Genomic DNA, 27333 nt, shown 5'->3' with positions numbered 1-27333 from the left:
TCAAGTACCCTGTCCCTCATCCTGGGTACCAAACCGAGGGAGCACTGAGCTATTTCCTTACCCCTTTTACTTACTTAATTAAATTTATTTGTTCATTTATTTTTAATTTTGAACCTGGATATCTGAGTAGTTGGGAGTATAGTCTTGTATCACCACCATGGTTTTTAAGTATACATTTTGGGAGTGAGACTTACATGAAACAATAACTCCCTATTTGTTTTTTCATTTTGTTTTAGCCACACAATTTTCTTCAAAAAAGGGAAAACTGCAGATGAGAGAAAGTAAGACTCAGAAGGATACAGCGTACCTAGTTGGTCATGTGTAGAGCCTGTACCAAACTCAGATCATTGCATTCCTGACCTAGACTTTTCCTACAGGGTGTGCTTCCCATTTACAATACCAAATGACCAAACGAAAAACCTGGTTGTCTAATGAGTATCATGGGGGGATGTTGTTCTTCTCAGTTGCTCTGGGTCCTTCTGTTGGCCACCATCGCGGGGCTGCTGCTCCAGCGCCTTGCAGCCAGACTGGGAGTGGTCACCGGGCTGCACCTTGCTGAAGTGTGTCACCGTCAGTATCCCAAGGTGAGCCATGTGCTGTCCTCTTTGTGTCTCACCCCATGCTAGGGGAATCTGTGTGTCTGCCCATGTGCACTGATCCTCCTATATATTGAGACACTGGGGGATTGGAGGGTCAGTGGCCCCAAACTGGACAATACCAAGGGAAATCTGACTGCCCCTCTTGCTGCCAAGCCATGTTTTCCTTCTCCCCCAAATCTAACTTGAGATTTATTTTTTTCCTATGAAGTTTCCTCAGAAGAATCCTTTGATTAACATTTTCCATTCATTCTACCTTCTAGCATCTGCCAGTGTGCAGCCCATCCATGAAGGAGGGGCTGTTCTTTCTAAGGACTTCTACACATATATTCGAGTTACTCCATCAGTTTGCTTTAGACCTATCTTCTTTTTGTTTGACTTTGCCCTGTCTGTCAAAACGGCAGGATCTTTGGAGTTGCTAATTATTTTTCAGTTTACTGTGACCTTGAAGTTACACTCCCTGCAGCTTCTTTCTAGGTATTTTGTACCTTTCTACTGCCACTTAAGGAATTCAAGAATACAATTTTTTGTCTGAAAGACTTTTTTTTTTTCAGTGCTAGAGATCATCTCAAGGCCAGTTAAGTGCTCTATCACTGAGCTGTACCCTAGAAGGTTTTTCTTTCTTTCTTTCTTTCTTTCTTTTTTGTTCTTTCTTTCTCTCCTTTTTCTTTTTCTCAGTACTAATGATCAAGCTCAGGAGCACTCTAACACTGAACTATGTTCCTAACTGCCTTCCTTTTTATAATTTTTGAGATACAATCTCACTACATTGCCCAGACAGGACTTGAATTTGTGCTCTTCCTCCCTTCCCCTTCCTCAGTGCGGGATTTACAGGTGTGTACCATCATGCCTGATCTTGGAAGGGATTTTTTAACAGAACTTCATTTTTAGATAAGATTTTGTTCTACCTGTGTAGATGTTACATATCTAAATATTTAATCTCCTTTCCTGGCTATGAGCATAAAGTATTCTTACCTGGTTTTTGCAAACACTTGCTAATGTATAATTTCTTCTACTTTCTCTTTCTTCATGCATGTTAAAGATTATTTTAGAGGTGGTTTTTCTGACTTCAGTGTGCTACCATTTAAATTTGTCTTTCGGCTAGGCTGTTGTCTAGATGAGTTACCTACTTTGGTATATTCCACCCAATTTCAACTACTTTACCCTGAGTCCTTTTTGCATATCTGTCTTTTTTCATTTACATATATATTATTATTATATTAAAGATAACCCTCCCCCCCCAAGCCTTTCCCTGCTTGTTTTATCACTTCAACTGATCAGGATAAATGTTTTCTTTTTCTGTTCTCTCTTGACACCATTGGCATTTTCCCCAAAATATGCAGGGTTGTTTTTAGAAAACAAATTAAGAGAAATCAGTAAATGGAAATTCTACTCGCTCTCTCCTCAGTGGGAAAGAAGGGAAAAAACCCAGTAAGATCAGTTGCCACACTCACTTGTGTTGATAGATTCCACTGTGTAGAAGGACATGTTCCTCCTCTGCTTGGGCTGGAGTGCTGGGGGGGGGCCAAGTTCTGAGCCAGGTGTTGAGGCCGAGGAAGGACTGTATGGGTCTGTAGCAAAATGTGAATTCCAAATGACCCAGGAATTTCCTGAAAATAAACAGTCAAAGCCACATCTTTTTACTTTTTTCTGTTTAGGTCCCACGAATCATCCTGTGGCTGATGGTGGAGTTGGCTATCATTGGCTCAGACATGCAGGAAGTCATTGGCTCAGCCATCGCCATCAATCTCCTATCAGTAGGAAGGTGAGGGAGTTGTCTGTTTTGCTCAGTTTCAAAGAAAGATGAAAACAAAGACCCAACACGTTAAAGTTCAACTGAAGTATTATTTCTTTGTCAGAGCATTTCAGGAACTACCTCCCTTTCTATTAGCCCATGTGTCTTTATGTTGTCTGTATCTATACTTAGTTGTACAGATGACTGTGATGGAGTGTATAGCAATTTATATTATATTTATTTATATGTCAGTTTATCCCACTAGATAATAAGATCCGTATTTTTCAGCTTTGTGTGCTAAATGTCTGACATACCACACTCTCAAAAGTTTGAGTGAGTGTATTTAATCTGCATTTCCATCTCTAACCTAGGGTCCCTTTATGGGGTGGAGTTCTCATCACTGTTGCAGATACATTTGTATTTCTCTTCTTGGACAAATACGGTAAGGAGGGTGGGAATGGGGCAAGGGCAGTCAATGCAGCCACTTTGCTTTCCTTCACGTGGCTGCTGAAGAACTCTGCATTCTACAAGCTCACCGATGCATTTCCTCTTTAGGCTTGCGGAAGCTAGAAGCATTTTTTGGCTTTCTCATCACTGTGATGGCCATCACATTTGGATATGAGGCAAGTGTTACTGGCTGTTTAGTGACTTTTAAAAACAAGATTATTTATTTGGTTTGGTTTGGTTTTTAGCCTTTCATTGTGAAAGACAGCAGTAGTCACTCTTGGAGGCTGAGGCAGGAGGCTTATAAGTTTGAATCCAGCTGGGGTGAGTTAGCAAGACTACATCAGGATAAAAAATTTAAAAAATGGACTGGGATTATAGCTTAGTGGGAAAGGCCCTGGGTTCAATCCCCAATACCTGGGGAAGGAAAAAAAAAAGATGGCAATAGTATAGAATGGTTTAATTTTATTACATAGATCAAAGAAAGACAATTCAGCTTTTGGCTGATTTTGAAGGGATATAATCTACAGCAACAATTAGTGTATTTGAAAGCCTGCAAAGATTCCTAAGATAAAGCTGACTGGGCACTGATGCTTTCCAGTCTGTATGCCCTGATTCCAGATTGGCTATTGAAACAACAATAACAGAACCACTTGGACAAGGCCAGGTAGTTTGCAGAGTTATTTTTTGCTATAACCTTAGGGTGACTCTGTGTTTGCAGTTATTCTTGGCTGCTAACTTAAAATGTTTCTGGTTTGTTCATCCTGGTTTATATTAATTATAGCCTGAATTTTACCTGTATTAAAACAACGTATAAATTATAAATGATAAATAGACATCTCCTGATTTGTTTCCCAATCTAAACCCTCCTAAGAATTACTACCACTCTGTAGTAATAACACTTTCCTATGCCCAGTAATAAACTGATGTCTATTTATTGACCTGGCTAAACTTTAAAGACTGTCTAATTTATGACTAGATTATGCAGACTGGCCTAAGACTTTGAAGAGAATGCTGAACCAGGCAAAAAATAAAAAATATTTATATATGAGTCTTTGCTACAAGTGGGAAACATAGGTAATCTTTTTTTTTTTTTAATGAACGTAGGTTAGTAGAGAAATATAAGTGAGGACAATCAAGAATTGCACTAGGAAATAATGTGAAGTTAATTATAGTAAGCCCTTTAGCAGCCTTTTCAGTTTTAGAACAATAATTACATTTTATGTACTCAATCCTAGCCTATGCAATTTAGTGATTTAAAAAGACCCTATCTGAAAATAAAAAACAAAGGGCTGGGAATGTAGCACGGTATAAATGCCTCGTGTTCAATCCCTAGTACTGCGAGAGACGGGGAGAGAGGGAGAGAGGAAAGGGAAGTAGGGAGGGGAAAAGGAAAAAGGGGAGGGAATAGAAATGGCAAGGGAAGGAGGAGAGAAAGAGATCTACCAAGTCTAGTCCTGAATTTTCTGCTTCCTGGTAGCAGCCCTTTGGGTTGTTTAGTGGTATTTGTTTTTGTCAGAGCTTGAAACCCTGGGCATTGTACACACCAGGAAAGTGCCATGCCACTGACCTATATCCTAACATTGTTATTATTTTTAGGAGGCAGGCTCTCACTATGTTGCAAAGCTAGCCTCAAACTCCTGCCTAAGCTTCCTAATATCTGGGACTACAGGTGTGTACTACTGCAGCTGGTTGTTACTTGCAGGTGGTTTTTGTGGGAGAAAAGCTATGAAGGAGTAGAAGAGTCATATGGTTCCTTGTGATGTGTTCTTCCCCCAGCTCATGTGTTCTTTCCTTATCTCATGTTCCATAAAGGCTAATAGTTGGTATGTCGGTCTATAGTATATTACAGTGCAACCCAACCAGAGCCAGGTTCTCAGGGGCTTGTTCGTGCCATCTTGCCCTGGCTGTCACACCCCACAGATTGAGCAGGCTGTAGGCATCGTGGGAGCTGTCATCATGCCACACAACATGTACTTACATTCTGCCTTAGTCAAGGTGAGTAAGGCCTTTAGCTCTGCCACAAGCTGGATAGCTCGTGGGGTCTTCTTTCCCTTTGTTGCCAGGGATACTGGCATAGCTTTATGAAACTATGAGTCCTGAAGGAGCAAGATTATTAATCCTGGATATTTATAAGTTCCACATACTTGATCTATATTTTTAATTAATTTGATCAGGGATTACTGACCCCCCAGGTAAGCTGGGGCTAACATTCTTTACAAAAGTCTGAAAACACACTAAAAGACTCTTGTTCTTAAATCTGAAAAGCCTGAGTGACCTTCTGAAGGTCAAGAGTGTAGGAGCCCAGTCAAGCTTTATCAGAGAATCCTATACTGTGTGATTTCAGAGGCCTTTATAAGTAGGGTTATGCACCCTTAGGATTGAAATCAGCTTGTTTTTGTAGGTCAGTGCTTGTTCCAGCCACAGTACTGTGAGCTCAGTAGTCACTCAGTCATTGGCCCTTCTTTGAGAATGTGTAATGTTACCAAAGAATATGGACTTAATTGCTTAATTAATGAACTAGGATTTAGATGAGTGTCGGATCTCTTACATTTTGTCTAGTCAGTTGTTTGATCCCTTAATCCCTTAGCTGACTCCAAAATCCTGAATTATCCAAGGAAACTTAATAAAAAACTGGCTGTCTCTTTTTATCTCTAGTCTAGACAGGTAAACCGGGCCAATAAGCAAGAAGTTCGAGAAGCCAACAAGTACTTTTTTATTGAATCCTGCATTGCCCTTTTTGTATCCTTCATCATCAACGTCTTTGTCGTCTCAGTCTTTGCTGAAGCATTTTTTGAGAAAACCAACCAGCAGGTGGTGAGTAATCCAGGGTCATGGGTGGTTGTGGATGTTAGGGTAAAATGAAGGCGGCAGTGGTACAGGAGACACAAAATGACTTGGAGCCCAAGAGAAATGGGCCTGTAGTGCCTCACATCACTTTGCACCTGTGAAAATATATAGTCTGGGTGCTGACGAGGCCTAGTCTCACCTGACCCAGCTTTTGGCAAGAAAGGGAACTGGCCTCCAACCCAAAGTTACCACGCACTATTATGTAGGTGGCTTCACATCTGTTTCTCTCTGAGTCATCTTTTGTTTCTTGTATATAAGCTTCTGTCTGCCTGCTTGCCAGTCTTGCTGTTTGGGCTAATGACAGATTGGGAGGAACCAGTAAACAATATAGAGATTATGATGAAGTCAGACTTTATTTGGTCAGATCTAACTCTTTTTCCTCAATTTCTGGTTGACTGGGTAGTTCTGATCATGCTTTGTTTCTCATCGGGAGGACATCTCACTCCCAGCTCTACTTTGACTCAGGGCTTTCCATTCTGAGCTCTCATGTTTCAGGAGGGTTTCCACAGCCATCTTCATGCAAAATGTGTCCAATACTGTGTAACACCATGTGCATTCTGACTCAGTAATGACTTTTTGATGGCTTAGGAGTACAGAAAGACTTTGGAGGATGACCACACATAACACATTGATGCCAGTCTGTGCCCATGTCACAGCCTGCATCCAGGGTTCTCTCCAACCTGCCCTTTACAAAGGACTTGTTTGTGAGCTGTAGGGAGTTCTTTTCATCTGGTCCTTTTGCCTAAAACAAAAGCTGCTCTAAAACTTCTCTGGGTTCTAGGTGGATGTCTGTACAAATAGCAGCAGTCCCTATGCTGGCCTCTTTCCTGCAGATAACTCAACCCTGGCTGTGGACATCTACAAAGGGGTAAGCATGTTTAAGCTTGGCATCATTGCTCCCAAGCCAGTCTTCGCAATATATTATCGGATTGTCTTTGTGAATTCACTTCCAACTTGACTGTCTTCTCTGGAGTATGAATTATTTCAGAACTTGAGAAGCTAGCCAATCGTTTTCTATTGCATCAGAGGGACTAAAGGATCAATGGAAAGATAGATTGTAAACCAGAATTTGGAAACTCCTCGTGACAGCATAAGTACAGGGTATTAATTGTGATGACTGAAGAAAATATTCTTAGTATTCCTTAGCAAGGTCCCTTGATCTTCTTATGCTGGTCAAATTGTGACTCAACAAGAGTAGAATATATACATATACTGTATATAGCCTTTCCCAGATTTGTCTGTCTGACCTTTTGCTACCCTACTGTCATTTCCTGTAACAGTATTTTAAGGAGTAAACTTTGGGACTGTGAAATAGACTTTCTGTGTTTTCATTATGAAGATAGCGGTTGGAGATAAGTATTTTAGAGCTTGGAGAAGAAAATACTGGGCTGAGTAATGAGAGTACATCCAGCAATACTGAGATTGAAAGCTGCTAGATTCAGCTTAAGACCTCAGCCTGGTGTGTGGGACAATGCCCCGCACTCCTGATGTACATGGTATATATCAAAGAAGTAGATGTGCCTCAAAGAAATTCTATTTTAAGCATCACCTAAGCCCATCACTGACACAAGCCTATCTTTCTTCCTTCCCTTCCAGGGTGTTGTGCTGGGTTGTTACTTTGGGCCTGCCACACTCTACATCTGGGCAGTGGGGATCCTGGCTGCAGGACAGAGCTCCACTATGACAGGAACCTATTCTGGCCAGTTTGTCATGGAGGTAGGTGCACTGTCCAGTAGAGGGAGAGAACATGGCTCTTTGTTGTTTCTCAATCTCGTGCTTCCGAGGTCTCTGCCTGAACCTCTCCAGCCTGTCTTACCTGTTACAGAGATTCGTCCCGATTCTGTTTCCTTCCAGGGATTCCTGAACCTAAGATGGTCCCGATTTGCCCGAGTGATTCTGACTCGCTCTATTGCCATCATTCCCACCCTGCTTGTTGCTATCTTCCAAGATGTAGAGCATCTAACAGGGATGAATGACTTCTTAAATGTTCTCCAGAGCTTGCAGGTGAGTAGGGAGCAAGAGAAAGTCATATGCCACTGAGGCAGGCAGCTTAAGTCCTGCCCTTTGGTACCAAGCCTGGTTGGTGCTGGAGCTAAATAGAAATTGGGAGGAGGAAAAAGGCACAAGTGGTCTTGGTCTGCAGTGAATATACATGAAATCCCTAGCACCTGAAAGCCAGGGAGTGATTTGGGGTTTTAAGCCACTGAAAGATAAGTTTGAGCTATACTTGTATATTGAACACAAAATTATAATTCATATATCCAGCAAGCATTAAATGAACTACAGAATGCTCTGCTGCATCTTAGGGAAATTTAAAAAGGCAAGTCACATCTAATATTTATAAGGACAAAAAGACTTTATGGTCATCCCTAATGCTAATGACAGCTCCATGGATTTCTTCATAATATTTGAGCATGTCAAGGGGATAAGAACAATTAGGTCTCACAGAATTGGTGAGACAGGGTTTATGCTTTAGTTCTGCATCACACTGATCACAGGTGTGATATGCAGAGGCCTCTGGTGGCCCCATCTGATCATACTTCTTTCTTTCCAGCTTCCCTTTGCCCTCATACCCATCCTCACATTCACAAGCTTGCGGCCAGTGATGAATGAGTTTTCCAATGGAATGTGAGTATATTCATCGTGGTTCTCCAGAGGAGAGCTGAGACGGGAAAGGGATATTTTTGTCCAACAGAACAGTCAGAAGTGAATCATAGGGGAACTGTACACTTTTTGAGGTGATTGCTAATTGCTGCTTCTTTGGCCTAAAATGTGGGAGGTTATGAATGTGATAAAGAAGAAAGAAGCACATTTTTATTTTGATTTTTAGACCTTTAACTTTCCTGCTTTAACCATTGAAATTTTATGTTAAATTATTTTAATGAGAAAGACATACGCTAACACATTTTACATACACCTTGAAGGTATATGCGGTGTTTGAAATTACTTATATTTCAACTGATACTAATAAAATGACTCATTGTATATCTAGCTCATGTTGCTTTTATAGTATCTTAAATATTACAGATTATTTGATGCATCTTTTCTTTCTTCCTACCATTGTCTGACTTTCCCAATTCAACTTCACCTGACATACAGTTAGAACCACTTTCAGTTCCTTTTGCAACTGTCCATGAGATGCAGTTTCCTTATGTATGTGTGTGCGCACACATGCACATAAGTATGTACGTGTGTGTGTGTGTGTGTGTGTGTGTGTGTGTGTGTGTGTGGTTAGGTTAAACTGTTTAAACTGTTCTACCAGTGACTGTGCTGATTCTTTTACAGAGGCTGGAGGATTGCAGGTGGGCTCTTGGTCCTTATCGTCTGTTCCATCAACATGTACTTTGTAGTAGTTTATGTCCAGGAACTAGGACATCTAGTCTTATATGTGGTAGCTGCCGTGATCAGTGTGGCTTACCTGAGCTTTGTGTTCTACTTGGTAAGTCCAGTAAGGGGAATGGGTACACATATCTGGGATGGCAGAGAGGGAGCCTACTGGCCTTCAGAAATGAATGCACCCAAAAGCAAACATAATCTATCTTTTGGTTATTGAGACAGGTTAAATCAGCTATTTATACATCTAACCAAGAAAGTTAATTGTGTTTTCTACGATCTAGCAATGTTCTGCTTCTGTAATTTTCTATGGTTTCCATTCTTGGTTCCTAAGAAAAGTATGGTATGTTTGAAGAACTGAAGGAAATTAGCAATATGGAGAGTGGTGCAGTTAGAAAAGGGAACTATGGATTCTGATTTAGAGCTTTGCAAAAAAATACAGGCAGGCTCACAGCATCCTTCTGCTTTACCATGTACTGTCTCAGGAAATGAGTAAATAGTGATACGTACTCATTGGATTATTTTAGGATCATCCTAAAAACCCAGATTATAAAAGCATATTTACATAGAAATGAAATGCAAATTATTTGTGCCCAGATTTGTACCTAAGTAAATCTTTAAGTCTAGGGTAAATTATGTAAAAATGATAAGTACTTGTTTTTGGAAAGTTATATATCTAGCTCATGTTGCTTTTCTAGTACCTTAAATTTTAGATATGTTTTCTAAATGTTCGTTCTTTTTAGGAGGGGGGTACCAGGAACCAAACTCATAGCCTTGCACTTGTCAGGCAGGCACTGTGCCACTGAGCTATATCCTCAGCCCCTAGATAGTCTTTAACATTGCTAATATTCATGACAAATACTGCAACAACTCCACCTCCCAATTCTTTTTTTTTTTTTTTTTTTTTTTATAATACCTGGAATTGAACTCAGGACTTTGCACTTGCTCGGCAAGTGCTTATGAGCTATATCCTCAGCCCCCAAATTAATATTGTCGTGCCACATTTCTTTTGATTTCTCTTTAGGGTGTTAAATTTTTCTCTTAGTTTTTTTGTTTGTTTATTTTGTTTTGTATCAGGAATCAAACTTAGGAACTCATGCTTACTAGGCAAATGCTGTGCTGCTGAGCTGTGTCCCTGGTCCCCAATTCTATATAGGGTTCTCTGGAAAATATAAAGTTGGGTTTAAGGAACTACAAAATTTATGCCATTTTGGCTGAGAGAATGGTTAAAGGCAGAAGCCGGAAATCTGCTGTTGATCTCTAGGACACTCACCTAATCCCTATGTCAGTGACTGCCACAGGTTAGAAATGAAATTGAGAAAACCCCATTAGTAAATACTGAAAATATGTTTGGGATTGGAATTTCCATTTCCGTCCCAGTAAACCTCAGGTATACAAAAATTATGTTAACTCCAGGGCCTGGAAAAATCAAGTAACTGAATATGTTGTTGATAGGAATTGTTTTAGAAGTTAGTTTAGGACTCAATATGTAGCATAGGCCCTGGTTAAATTCCTAGCACAATAAATTAAATGAATGAATGTAATATAGATAGATAGATAGATAGATAGATAGATAGATAGATAGATAGATAGATCTATATATATATAATGTTTAAAAAAATAAAATCAGCTTAGAGATCTTGGAAATTCTTTCTTCTTACGAATTGCTCATAAAGGTGCCAAATAGTCCTTAGTGATTCCAGATGAATTAGACTCAGTGTCCCTAATTAATAGGTGAGGGCTTATTCTATAGTAGGTTATTGCTTTTAAGCTGTAAAAGAGATTTCACAGAACAACTTTAGAGATTCCATCAGTCACTTTGGTCTGACAGTCATTTTCCCCATTCCTCATAATAGGGAGTAGGGGGAAGGAAAGTGGTCATCAGTTGGACAAAAGAAGTCATAAACCCAAAGCAGTAGGAAGAGAGAGAACCGAGTATTGAAACCAGCACAGGAACACTTTATTGAAGGCAGCAGGATGTTTTGAAGGGATGGGAGGTCAGGAGCATGTCTTGGGCAGCCCTTGGTAATGGGAGGCTGGTAAAGCTGGGTGTGTAAGGAAGGTTGGCATCTGAGCGGTGCTGTGTAAGTAGTCCCTGTGGGCTGAGAGGCCCTCATGGAGGCTGGTAACTGATGACCGTGTTTTATCTTCCAGGGTTGGCAGTGTTTGATTGCACTGGGCTTGTCCTTCCTGGACTGTGGGCACACGGTAAGCATCTCTAAAGTCCTGCTGACGGAAGAAGCCACTGGTGGCTCTCCGAAGTGAACACTGGTCCATTCTGTCTATGGGCCGCAGGTAGCCATCAGAGCCAGTGTGTTTCTATGGTTTACTGTGTGAACATAGTACAAGTATGTGCCGTTGCACAGACTGCATTTAGGACTCTTCACTACTGGTTTGGAAGGTCTCTGTTTCATATCTGTCTGAATGATGGAAATAATTTTGTTTTTTTCCTTGACCTCCTAACCTGAGAAAGACTTGAAAAGCTGATATTTGCTGCTGTCATTCCAACACTAAACGCTTAAATAGCTGCCAAAGAAAGAATTCCATATGCATAATTCTTAACCAGACATATGATTTTTTAAACTGGAAAATGCAATACATTTTTCATAATATAAATTATAGATAATAGATATAAGTATGCAAGTTTAATTATCAGGAGAATCAGTTTTAAAAAGCTGAAAAACAATTTTATTTGTTTGAATTTATTTGAATTATTTTTAAAAACCTCAATTACAGTGATTTCATCCATATAAAATTAAGAGACATCTACATCTACCTCAGTCAGGCTCGGGATTCTTTTATCTTATTTCCAATTTAAATTTCTCAATGGAAATTAAGAGAAGTGAGAAAGCATAATAAAGTTATAAAAATAGATAAATGGCAAAACTCACCTGTAAAGAGTGGTAACCAATCACCTTCAAAAGACTCCTTCTGAAGCTTGCCAGGATTTTCTTGGGAGTACTGAGGTTCATAACCTGTTAGTACAGGGATTTTGTGGTGATGTGTATTCCTGAGCATTTACAGCTGTAGGAGGCTCACCTCCAAGAGGGAAGGTAGTGACAGTAAAAGATGATAGTATTTATGAAATGATGTCCTCACTAGACTTTGGGATGGGGAATGAAGGAAAAAGGAATGAAGAGGTATCTGTTTTATTCCTGAAAACCACCTTACAAAATCATGTTTTTGTGTCACACTATTCTGCTTCGTGCCTGAAGTGACTTGCTAGGTAATCTTACACACTGTGAATGGAGCATTACAAAGAGAACAAACTCTCAGCAAGTCAGTAGGTGTCACTGAGATTGCATAGTTCTCTGTCAGCAAGGTAGACTAGGCCACCTCTGCACAGCTGTCCTCTCAGAGGGATAAACCATAGAACCAGATGGTGGAGCTCTGGAGTCAAGGAAATGGGCGTCTTGAGCATGGAACTGCTGCTCTTCAGCCACTTCTGACGGTTTTGTATGTGGCGCATGAGTTTGCGTGATTCTGTCAACCTAACTCCTATTCGTATGGTGCAGATAAATAATGAACCTTGTGTAGCCATTGTCTTGGTGAGAACAGTCATGGGAATGGCACCAAAGGATGTCCCATTTCTGGAGCTGTGCTTCTTCTGTCCTGGTTCACTAATTTGCATCTTTCATCTGAGTCCCAGAGGGATTATTCTTTATATTTTGCACACATTGAAAAGTAAAGACTGGCTAGCTTGTATTTTATAAAGCATTAATGATAAACTGTAGTTTACCACTGACCGTACATTTTCTTAGCTCCTCAGTAACATGTAGAATCACAAGTGACAATTCTCTTAACTGTCCCTTCTACCTATGCTTCTCCTGCTTTACCCATTGTTCACCAAACTGGTCATAAACATACTCTGAAGGTATTAAGGACTGACATCTTAAGATTTTATTTACCTGTGGCATATAAAGGCCAAAAATTTGCCTTCACCAAATTCTTTGTAAAGATGGTTTGGTAATCTTACCTTTAACCTGGGTTTGGGTAAAGATGGAAAGTTTCTTCCTGGGTAAAAGGCATTTTACAATACAATGAGTATACTTCTTTGTAATGTGAATAACACTTCCATATTCTGTATGGGCCTTACAGAGAGGATGTGTACTTGAAGCAGTATTCTGAGTACAAAAAACAATGTGTAGAAATTAAGTCTTCCAATGCCAGCTTGTACAGTGCATTTGGGCATATGTTTGTGTGTCCTGTTTAAGAATATGCAATTGTATTTTTGTAAATTGGCCCTTGTTCTCCTAAATGTGATATGTAATTTTTTATTAGTATGTGTATACAGTACATGATGATTATATTCAACAGGGGAGTTGGTACGTATACATAACACATCTCTAAATATAACATGTGATAATTGTACTGCTGCTGTATATTGAAAATTGAAGGTGGAATAGGGAAGAGCTTCAGTTTGGCTACTGTGAGGTCCTGCTGTAGGGGTGTCAGGAGTGGTTACAGTTGCTTTTAGTGACTGTTTTGAGATGTACATTTAATATGTAATTAAAATTTTTTTCTTTTTCCAATTTGGTTTTGTGGTTTATTTTTTAAAGCTTGAAAATACTTTATTAATAGGGTCTCAACAACTGAAATACTAAAATTATGGTTACCATCTGGAATCACACACTAAGCCCTTACAGTTAATGGCTGTCTTTTAAGGGACAGAATTAAATGTGTTTAGTCCTTAAAAAGCTTAGGGTACATTGAGACACCAAAACACTACTTTCTGTTACCAAGTTTATAGTTTTGCCATAGCTAAAAGTCATATCATTACTACATTTAAACTTGATATTTTATCCTGCCTTTCTGTCCTGTAAGGTGGGTATTCGTCTCCCTGTAATATCATTTCACTATTCAAGCAGACTTTTACATTGTATATTTGTTCCCAATAAATATAAGTATTTAAAGAGAGAAACAAAAATCTCTTAGATTAAAAACAAATGGGGATATTGGCACACTTTATTAAAAACAAAGACAAATATCAAGCACAATAAACTATCAACCCTGTCACCACACACAACAGGAAAATCCAAGTCACCAGTCAGTATGTCTCACAAGGGTTACTAGAACTTCCTTTTGTTCTGTGTCACAAGATTTTCCTGCCCATCTTAGGGAGCTGAAGATTACAAGTAACCCCGTAGTTCTCTACATTGGCTTCATTTGCCCCTCTGTTCTCATTTTTGGTTTAATTTCACAACTAAAATAGAATGCAAAACAATTTGAAGATCCTCACAGGACGCACTTAACTGCCTTTGGGAGGCCCTGTGCTCCTTGATTGGTAGCAGCAGTGACCCTCAGGATGTCAGCCTCTCCTGACACCTCAGCTGTGAGTGTGAGAATGGCTAACTCCTCACTCTGTGCAAGTCATGGTGGGAACACCTGTGTCATCTCCTTTAATCCTCATCACGAGAGGACCTGCTTCTGTACGGATGAGGTGCGGCCCAGAGGCCAGAAGTAACCTGCCCACCTCACATTGATGGAAATGGGCGTTGGCGTTTGACCCTGGTGTTGGCTCCCGAGCCATCCTGTAATGTGTAACACACCCTGTGCTGGATAAGACACCAGGTGTAGTGACACCAGCAAGACCAACACATCGGAGCATTTGCTTGGCACTTTCCATTAGTGTTAGAATGTGTTTTAGCTCAGAAGTTGCCAAGTATAGACACTGTTTGGCCTGTGCTACATTTTGAAAGTTTGGATGCTTTTGGCAGGCTTAAAAGATGGGGAGAACCCCTACGAGTCCACTCTGGCACCAGCTAAAAAAATAGAGTTTAGGGGCTGGGGATTTAGCTCAGTGGCATAAGCACCTGCCTTGCAAGCAGGCAATCAGGAGTTCAATCCCCGGGACTGGAAAAAAGAAAAGAAAAAAAAAAAAAATAGACTTTACCCATTTCCATAACCACACCATCCCTAAAGTGTTTTAACCTATGGTGTGCCAGTTAGTCCCATTTCTTAATGTCTCAGAACCACATGACAAACTTCTCCAATGAAGGGTTCTACCTACTAAGTCATGTTAGGTGATACACTGTATGGGCATCATGGAACTAGTATTGCAAGCCCCCCTTTATCCATACTGAGGAAATGTTTATCTTTACTAACTTGCAAATACCTTCAATGAATTGCCAATGTGTCTGAAAAATGCTATTAGTCACTGAATCCTGCAATTTAAGACCCTAAATGTAGAAGCAAGTTGGTCCGAGAGGCTGCTTCCCTGCCTTAAAGTCATTGTCACTCAGTATCTTCCCTGCCCACTAGTTGGAGTGGTTTGGTCCTGACCCCTTCTTATCTGTGTTAATCTTCACACAGTCATCCACAATATTCCTGTGAGGCTATTCAGGGCACTTGGTTGTGTATTAAAATATGTATTTATTGGGCCAAGGATTTAGCTTAAGGGCACAAGCACCTGCCTGCAAGTGTGAGGTTATTAATTTGATCCCTGGTACCAAAAAAATATATATCTATATACCTATATTTAGATAGGTAGATATGAAACTAACGTGAGATAGTGTATTATTGTCCCTGGTATTTTCAAATCTAGCAAGAATCCCCATTTTACACTTAAATGTAGTAAGCTTCTAGAAGAATACATGACTTCCTAGAGTTCATAGGATGGAATAAAGTTTGGGCTTGACCCCAACTGTGCGCCTTTTCTACTACACTATAGTAAAGCTAATTCTTTTTATAGATTGATTATCTGCATTAATTTACAGGTCATTTGTATCTAGATGCCATAATGTGCCTGATCTTTCTGTAATAATGGAAGGGCTAAATAAAAATCAATGTTGTCCCAAATTGTATTCAAAGAGAGGAAAAGAATAAAAGGATAGAACCACACAGATCCCAACACCAACCATCTGGATTCAGTTTTCTAGGAGTGGGATGTGTGGATAGGTGTTATAAGCACATAAGGTGACTTTGAAATAGATGGCAATTACTTGAGACCCATAGGTCATCTCTCATTACATTCTTTTTGGTTTTTTTTTAATGAAAAGTTTTTTTTTCTGCTAATATGCCAAAGGATAATGGGACCAGGATTACAAAGATTAGGAGTTAGACTGTTTAAAGTCTGATTTACAGTACATAGTCAAAATACAAAAGCTGCTGGGGATTTAGTTCAGCGGCATAAGTGCCTGCATGGCAAGGGCAAGGTTGTGAGTTTGATCCCTGGTACAAAAAAAAAAAAAAAAAGGAAAGTACCCAATGCATGTTTACCCATGTTATTCTGACCTGAAGTCCCATCCTGAAGCAGCATACCCAGGGGTAGTTTAAGGGCTAATTTTACTGAGGGCATTTGACATGACTTCAGTTCTTAACTATCTCACCTCCTATTATTTTATTATTTTTTGTGTGTTTCAGACAGGGTTGCTATGTAGTTTGCTGGTCTTAAATTCACTGTGTACCCCAAGCTACCATCAAATTCTTGGTGCTCCTTCTGCCTCAGCTTCCCAAGTGCTGAAATAATAGGCATATGCCACCATACCTGGCAGTCAGTTCCTAGTTTAGACTTTAGAAACCAAATATTTGTAAGCCACTTCTTTTCTGAAATAAAAATAGAGCAATACTAAAAATGCCCTAAATTGATATACTAGTTATAGATACGTTGAGTGTCCATATTTACCTACCTGAAATCAGCCTAACTCTCTTCCATCTTTTTGTCCACAGTATCACCTGGGGTTGACAGCTCAGCCTGAGCTCTATCTTCTCAACACCGTGGATGCTGACTCACTCGTGTCTAGATGACTGAAGTCCGCCTGAGATACTGTCCAAGAACTGCTCTGTCTGTGCCCCTTTGTGCCATGTGTCTGTTAACATCTCTGTTAGTTCAGAGGTGAGTTTTGTTCAAACATTTTGAACAAAAGATGAAGATTTCCTCGTGGGAATTGTGTTACAAGCTGACATCTCAAAGTGTAGGGCAGAGACCCACCTACCTCACAGCAGCCATAGCGCAGCAGAGTTAAATGATTGGCCTGTGATAGCGACACACCCTATGGGCTGTATCTTCTAAGATTTAGAAACTATGGATGTAGTTAGGTACATCTGAGCATATCAGTTAGGTGGAATTTTAAGATTATCTAAAAGTAGTAGATCTTTTGTATTTTTTTAAATATATTTTTCAGGAAAGTCTGATATTTATTCTGTTTGGGTCACAACTGAGAAAAGAAAGGGAATAATGCTTTTTTTCATAGTGAACCGGTCAAACTGATTGTCTTTAAAGTGATTCTTTACTTTGTTCATCATCAACAGGATTAGATACTTAGTAACTACTGATATTAGCACATCATTTCTAAAGAAAAGATTTCATCTATCTGGTGATCATGTTTCATTCTGGCCATCAGCCTGCTGTGTAGTCACTATCTTCATTGTCACTTTTTTCAGAATTGTTTTCTGGCTGTGATGGTCTTCCTTTACCATTGTAATATATAGTAATAAGATTCAGAAACTATATTTTAATCAAGGATTAGTTTTCCATGCTGCAGTGTATTGGCCAATTCTGATGTTCAAATTGAGGGGGAAAAAAGAAGAAACTAATGATGTTTAACTGTGTTAAATCCTAATGCAAGGCAATAGAGATATTAATCTCTAGAGTCAGTATAATTCTACAGTGTCTTTCTATCTACTTTTCCCATTATCACTCCAAATATCATTTCTAGGTCCTTGGTCTATTTCTAGGAATAGCTAATATTTATATTATTGAGTCTCCTAGGAAATGCTAAGCATTTCACTTTAAGATATTTATGCCAAGTAGTGTGAGGTTAATACTAGTCCAGGACATAGATTGGCCCACGTATTGTACCTTCCTATAGAATTTTTTTAAACTCCTGTTCCTAATCATGAATTTTTTACCTTAAAATTTTGTGATAAAAATAGTTCATATCTAAAAATAAAGTTTTGGGCTGAGGATATAGTCCAGTGGCACAGCACCTGCCTGGTGAGTGGGTCCTGAGTTTGAGTCCCAGTACCAAAAGTAAATAAATAAAAATATAGTTTTAAGGGCTGGGGATTTAGCTCAGTGGCATACGCGCCTGCTTTACAAGCACCAGGTCATGAGTTCAATCTCCTGGATACCAAAAAATATACATGTATATCTATGGTTTCAAGATAAGGGTATAGTTCTTGTCTGGTATACAGAAGGCCTCTGGCCCTGTCCCCAAGACTGGGAGGGAAAGAAAGTAAGAAGTTTTAATGTAATTATCTGATTGAAAAGTGAGATTGACAACACTGAACTAACATTCCTGCATGGAACTGCATTTGGCTGGAAAGGAATGGCAGCTATCCATTTTCAGTGCTGTATACTGCAGGGTGCTGTACTCCCCATCATGTCACTCCTTTCCTGACAGGTCCCACAGTTTTTGTGTGACATTAAATACTCCACTTCTCATTCAACATTAAATACACGACCTCTCTGCCCTCTTTTAAAATTTATTACCTTTTAATAAGACCCTTCCTTTTTTCTTTGGTGGATCTTGGGATTGAACCCAGGGCCTTGGGCATGCTAACAAATGCTCTATCCCTCTACAGTGTGAGACTTTTATCTTTAAATCTAGACACTGCCTAGCTTCATTTCTAATGGTTTGACCCTCTAAATGACAGGGAATTTTCTAAAATGAAACTTTAAAATTCCTTCATTTCAATTTCAGGTGCTCTTGAGACTAGGTAAGAGTAGCAGTTCTGCACCCTAGGTTAGGGTCCTTCTGATATTAAAATAGAGGGCAAATTAGCATCATTTACAAGTGCTCACTTGAAAACTTGAAGTTTCACTGTTCTGATAGTAACTAAATAAGTTTCATATAGTAACTCTAGGTAACCAGTTTGTTAGATTTCCCACTCTCCCTTGGCAATTCCATTTTTCATTTATTATCAAAGAATGTTGGCGAAAGGTTAAAACAGTGGGGAAATCCTATTTACAACTGATAAGAGAATCAGGTGATTGGTTAAACTGAAGTACTGGAAGATTTCTGTAGCTCTTTTCTTTTTAATGTATGTTACTGGGAACAGAATTGAGTTTTAAAAAGTTTACAAGTATTCTCCAAGAACACTCAACTCCTGTAATCAGAAAATATGATGATAAACTGCATCACACTAAAACCAGTAGAGGAGATTGATATTTAAAGAATGAATTGTGGGTGAGCATTTTTACAAAATTAAGAATATTTAATCATTCTCTAATTTGTGTTATACGAATCTCAATATCTATGTGACATGTACTTATGCATTGTATTGGTTTTATTTCATCGTAATGAAATACATGAGGTGGATTATTTTACAAAGTAAAGCTGTTTATTTAGCTCACAATTCTGGAAGTGCAAAGGCAGGGTGCTGACTTTTGCTCAATCTAATAAAGGACTTTGGCTGTGTCACATTGTGAATGGGATTATGGTAGGAGCGTGTGCCAGAGGGGGAAATAACAAAAGGGGATATGGAACTAGAGGGAGCAATCCAGGCACTAGCTCCCTCTTTTTATAACAACCTGCTCTCATGAGACCTGCTTTAATCATTTCTAAGAGGTGTGTCCCCACTGACCTAACTTGCATTAGCTGCTACCCCTTCAAAGCTGCAATCACCTCTCTCAGCATTGCAACACTGGAGAGCAGGCTTCCAACACATAACCTTTGGAGGGACACACTCGAATCATCTCCAACCCATAGCATGCAGATACTATATTAAGAATTTACTAGGTAGGCTTACAAGATTAAAAGTGGAAGAATTCCAGTAGCCCCACTGGAATAGATACGGAAGAAGGCAAAATTGCCATCCGCCGGAGAAGCCAAGTGGAGCCAGTCAAGGTCAAAGACCTGGAGCTCGCAGCAGAGTCGAATGTAAGTCCTACAGGGAAAACCAAAGAATCTGCACTGGAAGTCTGCAGGAGATGCCTGAAGGCCCTGGAAACAGATGTCCCAAGGCAATCACAAAGAACAAAGCATCTTCAAAGGGGAAGGGGGAAGAAGACTTCTTTCCTTCCCTTTTAATTCCCTCCAGCCTACAAGTATACTGGTTGGTGCCACCCACATCCAGGGTCAGTCTTTCATCTTCAGTTTTCAGCCTACATTTCAGTCATTTACAGCACACTCAGAGCTTTACTAATTTGCTAGTTTGTTCTTACTCAAGTCAAATTGATGTTACAATTAAAGATCACAGTGATTTAATAGCCTAGTGTAAACCTAGTTTGTGGATTTACATGCATAGCTACTTTTAATAAATTGGGGGCTGGGGATTTAGATCAGCGGCATAAGCACCTGCCTTGCAAGCAGGCAGTCGTGAGTTCGATCCCTGGTACCAATAAAAAGGAAAAAGACAAAAAAATTTTTTTAATTAATTAATTAATTAATACATCGTATTGCTGTTTTTAAAAAGGAAATATTCTCCCTGTAAGATTACAAAATTGAGTAAACTCCTACATATTATAAGAACCAGTTCCTAATAAAGCACGTGTTAAGGCTTTTTAATGCTGAGTGTATAAGAAAGTAGTTTCTTTCCAGTAGCCTGGTTAGAAATATCTTATCTCTGTACATTTCAAGATGTGACAAGATGATTTACGTCCATGCCAGCTGTCCCAAATTTCTTGACCTTAATTAGATTTAGCTGACTGAATAGACAAGTGGAGTGAAGCAATTAGATTCTTTCTTTCCCTGTTTTCTACAGAGGATATTACTGACCAAATGAGTGTACTCATTGAAACAGCAGAAAAGAGCACCATGATGAGGACAAATAACAACTTTTTAAATAATAATCTGTGCCAGTGGAGAAAAGTGTATTTAATTAACAGCACAATGGTTAAGATTTAGAACGCAAGCCTATTTTCAGATACTCCTACATCTTCCCTTCTCTAAATACTAGACCTCATCTTCCTGTTAGCATCTCTCTCATTTTAGGAAACATCCACCGGGAGGCATCATACACTGCAGATACCATTACTACCAATTTTAAAAGTAAAGCTTTTTTTCTTCCCTGAGTTTGGAACCTTTGAGACCAGCCCTAAATCAAGACAGTTTTTACTTCAACAAAGTCTGCTTTACTTTTTAGAACTCAAAGGTAGCTACAGAGGCATTTGAGGCCAACAGTATACTCACCATTGAATGTATACTTTGGTTTCTTTCTTGTGTTTTCCACAGTATCACACCAGATTAGATGAGCACTTCTGGACTGAATCCTTTTTGCTGAGGGAAATTGTTAGCAATTTGCCTTTGTATTCCTAGCAATCCTTCTAATAAAAATGCACAAACATTTAAATATTAAACTTTTATATTGGAGTCAAAATAGTCAGTTTTTATATGAATGAAGTCCTGAGTGATGAGCCACCTATAAATGAAGTGACCATTCTCTTGATGTAACTGGTACCCATTCTAAAAAGTTTAAGAAATCTTAATTACCTTGCTCTGTTGGGGAGAATTAAGTGACACATCATAGATGGAGAAAAGTTTTCCATAAACTGCTGTTTGATAACTAATTCTCAAATTGATTTCATATAGCTTACTATGTGAAATTTTTTTATTTATTTATTTTTTTAATTTTCTGCTGCTAACTAGAAAATAAGTATTTATGTCATGGGACTCAGGATGTGACGCACTCACAGAGTGCTTACCAAGCATTGTTGAGGCTTTCAGTTCAATCTTCAGTATTCCAAAAAAGAAAAAAAAATTTAAACATTTTAAATCAGAAAAAGACAGAAGTGATATTTTTGAGTTAACCATGACTATTGTTTTTGGAAACCAACTTAAAACATATGAGACTTAAAACAAAGGCTTTGATAATTTTTTCTGATGTCTCTGGAGTAGAATTTGCTACATATTGAAAATTCATTCTCCAAAATAAATAGTTTGTGGAAGCTTCTTGCCTTTCTTGCTTCTAGCATATAGCTTCATTTTGGGGTACACTGAAGAATTGAGATCTAGTGTGATCTTTATATGCAGAATAGAGAATATGTAGAAACAAAAATGTACATTAATAGAGAATCAATTGAAACAAACATTGAGTTTCTTTCACTTGTATTTTTCTGAAATTTATCCAAAAATGCAAAGCTGAGTAAACATAAGCCTTCTCCTCCAAAGTTTTAGCTTGTGACATACAAGTGGATCCAAAAACAAATAAAAACTTTTGAGAATTCTTAAAATGAGTATCAATCTAAATTCATGTTTTTACAGTACCCTTCCCAAAGTTTGAATTTACCATACTGGGGAAATGCCCAGAAATGGTGAAAGATCCTCCCAGGAATTAGAATTAAAAATAACAGTCTTCTCACTTTAGTTAATGTCTTCTTGTGCTCAGTATCCCAAAATGAATGTATCTAATCTCTGCTTCTAGGGGTTTACAACATAGTTATAAATTAGCTATGAATTTAGGCAAATGTTTGTGGCTTTCACAAGGTCCTAGGGCCATGTTGAAAGAGGCAGACAACAGGAGAAATAGGCTAAAAAGTGAATTTCTTGATGTCAACAAATGCCCACTCCCAAAAGCAAGCTGAAGTTATCTCTAAAATTTTAACCCTAATTTACACTCCATTTCCAGGCCCAACTCCATCTCAGTTGTCAGGGTATCAGCTATCTAGTTGGCTAAACCAAATTCTTCATATTTTTTTTTCTGAGACTGCTTGTTAGTGTCTTAACAAAGAACACAGAGGATAAAGGTCACTAAGTTCTTATATCTCCAAGTGATGGCAACTTAAGGCAGAAATCTACAGAATTTTCTAATGAAATAGTATTGCAACTATAAATGACACCCAAAGTACAAACCAAAAAAAAATTTGTTTTTGCTTGAATCAGTAACCTTGTCAGATTCAGAGTAATTTGTAAAACTCATTTCCCTGTTCTTTGGGTTTGTAGACATTTATCTATTACCACTTGCCTAGTTCCTGCCTTTCTTACGATACTGAGTATAGGTTTGAATAACTACTAAGTTGAGCTACCTACCTAATATGTTTAATCTTAATCTTGTGTTCCCTGAAGTTAGGATCTCAACTCTTCTCACACTTCATTCACACGTGCTGCTCCTTGTGTGAAGCTTCTAGAGTGTCTGTAGTCATAGGAGTGTCTTTATTGTTCGTGAGCCTCTTGAATCACACCAGAACTAGCATCTGAAGTAAGGGTAGGATTTTCACAGACTACTCTTAGACCTATAAAATCTGATGCTTGCAAGTCCTGAAGGTGTTGAATTGTATTCCTGTATACAATGGTGGTGTCAAAATAACTATTTAATAAATATAATGATATAGTGATATGTAAAGCAGTTAAGACTATCTGGCACATGGTAAGTACTCATTAAATATTGGTTATTACTGTTTTCTCTGATATGTACTCATCCTCCTACCAAATCTGTCCTTTGTTCTTAGCTCTCTATATTAGTGAAAGGCAAAGCCAGCCATCCATGTAAACCAGACACCTAGGAATCATCTTGTTTTACCTCCTTCCTCGTCCTCGTCACTTGACTACAAGTCATCAGTATTTCTAGAATCCATCTCTGTTTCTTCTTGTCATTGCCTTAATTCAGATCCAGTTCACGGTCTAGTTGGTTTCTCTGGTTTTGTTTTTGCAAATTATCTCTAAGCAATTTTTTTCCTTTCAACATTTTTTTCGTGGTGAAATATATGCCTGGAGAATAGCACATAAAATTTAAATACCACATTAACCAGTAATTGTACAGTGGACACGTGAAACTATTACAGGTAACCATTGTTCTGTTTTCATCTTGTCATCCTTCAACGATTATAAATCTGTTGAAAGATTTGTATCAATTAAGAGAGTCAGAACTACACTTCTTCGAATTTGCTTCCTTGAGTAGTTCTGGGTTAAAAGGCTCGTGTGAGACACTTTGCATGAGACGTAGAAGCTGAAAGTTGGAGCAGCAGCTCTCACCTTCGAATTCCTGGTGCGCAGCAGCAGACACTGTCATGGTTTCTACACCGTCTAGCTCACTGTTGCTGGGCAGCATCCAGCCCCACAGCTCCTTCCACTCCTTCTGGATCTCTTTGGTTACAAACACTCATGGGTCAGCTATCGTTTGGCAGCATGATGTAGGGTGCCAGGTTCTCTGTGTCTTTCAGACTGACTCAAGTTCCCATCTATGATTTTGGGTTCCAACTCATTCTTGCAGACTCTAGTTTATTTTTCCTTTCCAAGTGCTGCTTGAAGACTTGAGGTCCCAGAATTAGGAACATGAGCAGCAGTTTCATATGGACTGTTGAGCCACCTCCCAACATTGCTTAAAGTCAGCCTCTGCAGTGAATTCCTTTCCTATGCAACAGTACTGCCAGTTTTGCCTCTCTGAACTTTGGCTGGCCCACACAAAATAAGGTTTAGACATGTTTCCAGAAGATAGGCTGTCTGCACTTACTCTGGATTGACTGGAGTTGTTTCTTTGATCTCTTTAAATTTAAAGGCATTAATAACCATTTTTCAGGCCAGGCATGGTATGCATGCCTGTAATCCCAGTACTTGATAGGCTGAGGCAGAATGATCTCTGTGAGTTCAAGGCCAGCCTGATCCTGTCTCAAAACAAACAAACAAAAAAAAAACCCTTTTTTTCTGTGATAAAAAAAGATGTTAGCAGAATCGCATAACTCATAGAACCATAAGGCTCATACTTTTGAAAGCCCCACACAGGTCTCATCCTGTGAGTGGTGAATTACAACACAAATTCACAACCTCACAAAGTCTCTCCTGTTAAAGTTAGGGTATTGATTTGGAAAAAGGACCCTGGATTCTGTGGACAGATATCGATGAAATGGGTTCTTGAAAATCTGTTTTACTTGGACTCCTTTGTCAATGGAAGCAGTCCTTCCATCCTTGTCTAAGAATGATTGCAACTTCCAGAAGGTAATCACCACTAAATGAAGATGAAATGTTAGAACTTCCTTGATAGACCTGCAGTTCTCCTCCTTGGCGGACTCATTCCTGAGGGACTTTTGCTAATATCTGGAGACGTTTTGGTTGTTACCCTTGATGTGGAAGGTCAGAGAGAGTTCCACTGGCATCTAGGGTTTAGAGACCTGAGATGCTGCCAAATATCCTGCAGTTCATAGAAAAGCCATCCCAGAAAAAGAATAGTACATCCCCAAGTGTCATTAGTGCTGAGATTGAGAACTTGCTGTCAAAGTATTCCGTAGGATGAGGAGGGAGCATGCTGGCATCGTGTAGCCAACAGAGCAGGCAGCTGTGGGGACCCTAGTGTGGGCTCTGTTTGATGCTATTGGTATTGCCAATTATATCACTTCAGCCAAAGTGACATAATGGTTCTAATCAGCTGTTCTTCCTGATATACAGACTGAGATTGCCAAAAGGTCATGGAAAACACTGTGGCCAGGGCCAAAGAACCAGGGCTGTGCCAAGCAAGAAACAACTTCTCATCCCCAACAAATCAAAAACGTAGAATCTTGCAACAGACTTGAACCTCAAAACCAGCTACACCTAGCCTACACCTCTGAGCAGTAATCATTTCCCAAGGATTCTAAATGCTAGCAATAAAGCAACTCACCATACGCAATTTACAAGCATCAACCCAGGAATTAACATAGAAAATTTTAAAAATGAGAAGACACTTAAACAAGAATGCAACCCCGGACCTCCAGTTCACCCAGGGGGCAATGCGGGGGGGGGGGGGGGACAATCCGAAAGCCCCCCACCTGGCCTCTCTGAAGTGGTAACGACAAAACAACTAAATGAGGCTCTAGGAAAAAAAAGGATGAGGAGGACTGTCAGGAGATTTTTCCTTCTTGCCCACTCCTTAAGTGTTTCTACGCCTTTCACTAAAGTTGTAGGAAATGCATTTGTCAAGGTAGCTCTGGCCTCTTTCATGAACCCTATGGTGGCTGTTTTCTGTGAGCCAGAAGTGACAGTGTGAACTACTGGGCTCTCTGGATTCAGAAACCTGGTGTTAGAGGGATCAAAATGGCAACGTTTAACTGACAAAAACAAGGAACTCTTGATTACTGTAATGGTCAACAGCTTCTAAGCAATAATCAGAATAATACCATTGGGACCTTACCATTTATTGGGTATTTGGTGTTTGTTTGTTGATAAAGGGTCTCACTACGTAATTCAGGCTGCCTTAGACTCATGGCAGTCCACCTTCAGCCTCCTGACTGCTGGGTCTATAGGTGTATGCCACTATCCTCAGCCCAAGGGTATTTGATGTTTGGTGTTCCAAGAATTGAAACTGATGAGTAGCATACAAACAGAAAAGCTCTAGGTTTGCTGAACCAAAGTCTAACATCAGAGACTGACTCTGATCACAACAGAGATCCATAGCTCTTTGACTAATTCCTAGATAAGAATAATTTCACAAATGCAAGGTTCTTTGGTGGGAGAAACTACATCCCCTGTGTAACAGGGAAAGACCTTGTTACATAGCCTTCATCCAGTATTTATACGTATATAGTATGTATGAATGCATATGTATACATACATATATATGTATATACACATTTACTAGAGTTGTAACCAAAGGCCATTTGTGTGCAACAAAGAAGGGAAGTAATCACATTTCCTGAGGATTATTGAGTAGTGGGTCTAAACTGACACTAGCTACTGTGGTTTATCAGTCAAAAGAAAGGATTCTTAGAGTCAAGTGGTCAGTGTTATTTTGCAGTACGTCCTTATAATGTGGGGTGGGGGGCAGGGATTGCAGCAGAGACCACCAGGCTTATATAAAGGCAACGTGGCATGGAATTTATTGTGCCTGGGTGCAGGCAGGCAGAAAGCAATGAGACCATCTGCCCTGAACAAAGAAAAGTGTGTCCCTTTTATAGGGATGGAAAGAAGGCAGAGGACATTAGGTAGGAAGATTTTAATAAACATCTGTGGTCAGAGTTCTCTGGCAGGCTTGCATCTCAATGGGTGAAGTCCTTGAAGTGTCTCCAAATGCCCCCAGGACCTGCCAAATTCCTTGTCTTGTCTTTGAAAGCTTCTTACTGCAGTAGAAATTATGGTGGTGGTCTAATGAGGCACAGGCCAAAGCAGGAACACCTACCACTTCCTGCTTCTTCCCCAGCTCCTGTTTGCGCACGAAGAAAATTCCAATGGGTTGCTCGCACCTCAGCAATGCCCGCCCTAAGCGCCACCCCAGTCGGAAATTATATGTATATCCTATGTGCTGCGTTTCCAGCAGAGAAAGTCAGGTCCCAGGGGTCATGGAGTTCTCTCTTCATCCTTAGAATAAAGGCTATTTTTTACTTTATATTTTTTTATCGCACCGAAAACTCTTTCAGTCTTAATCCTCACAACATCCTGTGCTGGCCAGTGAGTTCTCCACTGAGAGTGGTACTTCTGCTGGCAGGCAGATTGGGGGCTGGGAGAATCGGGTTCATTTGAACCTTACAGTCCTTTTCACACAGCCTAGTATTTCCCTGAACCTGTTGATCCCTGGTTTAAGTATGTATAG

The 27333-nt window shown here is 39.5% G+C and overlaps 1 protein-coding gene across 4 annotated transcripts in view; it reads left to right on the top strand.

Moving 5' to 3' along the window:
• Slc11a2 (solute carrier family 11 member 2) overlaps positions 1-19322 on the top strand; it is a 35595-nt gene extending 16273 nt beyond the window's left edge. For all 4 annotated transcript variants that reach the window (XM_013159181.3, XM_003475780.5, XM_063254737.1 and 1 more), the window contains exons 5-17: positions 465-584; positions 2255-2361; positions 2703-2773; positions 2887-2954; positions 4618-4773; positions 5434-5592; positions 6407-6493; positions 7222-7341; positions 7480-7629; positions 8180-8253; positions 8911-9064; positions 11113-11166; positions 16627-19322. In XM_013159181.3, coding sequence (XP_013014635.1) covers positions 465-584; positions 2255-2361; positions 2703-2773; positions 2887-2954; positions 4618-4773; positions 5434-5592; positions 6407-6493; positions 7222-7341; positions 7480-7629; positions 8180-8253; positions 8911-9064; positions 11113-11166; positions 16627-16704 — 1398 coding nt within the window. In that variant the 3' untranslated portion in view covers positions 16705-19322. The remainder of the gene's footprint in view (positions 1-464; positions 585-2254; positions 2362-2702; positions 2774-2886; positions 2955-4617; positions 4774-5433; positions 5593-6406; positions 6494-7221; positions 7342-7479; positions 7630-8179; positions 8254-8910; positions 9065-11112; positions 11167-16626) is intronic.
• The last annotated feature ends 8011 nt before the right edge of the window (positions 19323-27333 follow it).

Source organism: Cavia porcellus, unplaced genomic scaffold (genome assembly GCF_034190915.1).
Source record: "Cavia porcellus strain 051 isolate PalLab524CR breed Dunkin Hartley unplaced genomic scaffold, mCavPor4.1 scaffold_8, whole genome shotgun sequence".
Taxonomy (NCBI): domain Eukaryota; kingdom Metazoa; phylum Chordata; class Mammalia; order Rodentia; family Caviidae; genus Cavia; species Cavia porcellus.
The sequence above is the reverse complement of the archived record's forward strand: the minus strand, read 5'-3'. Positions and strand labels throughout refer to the sequence as shown.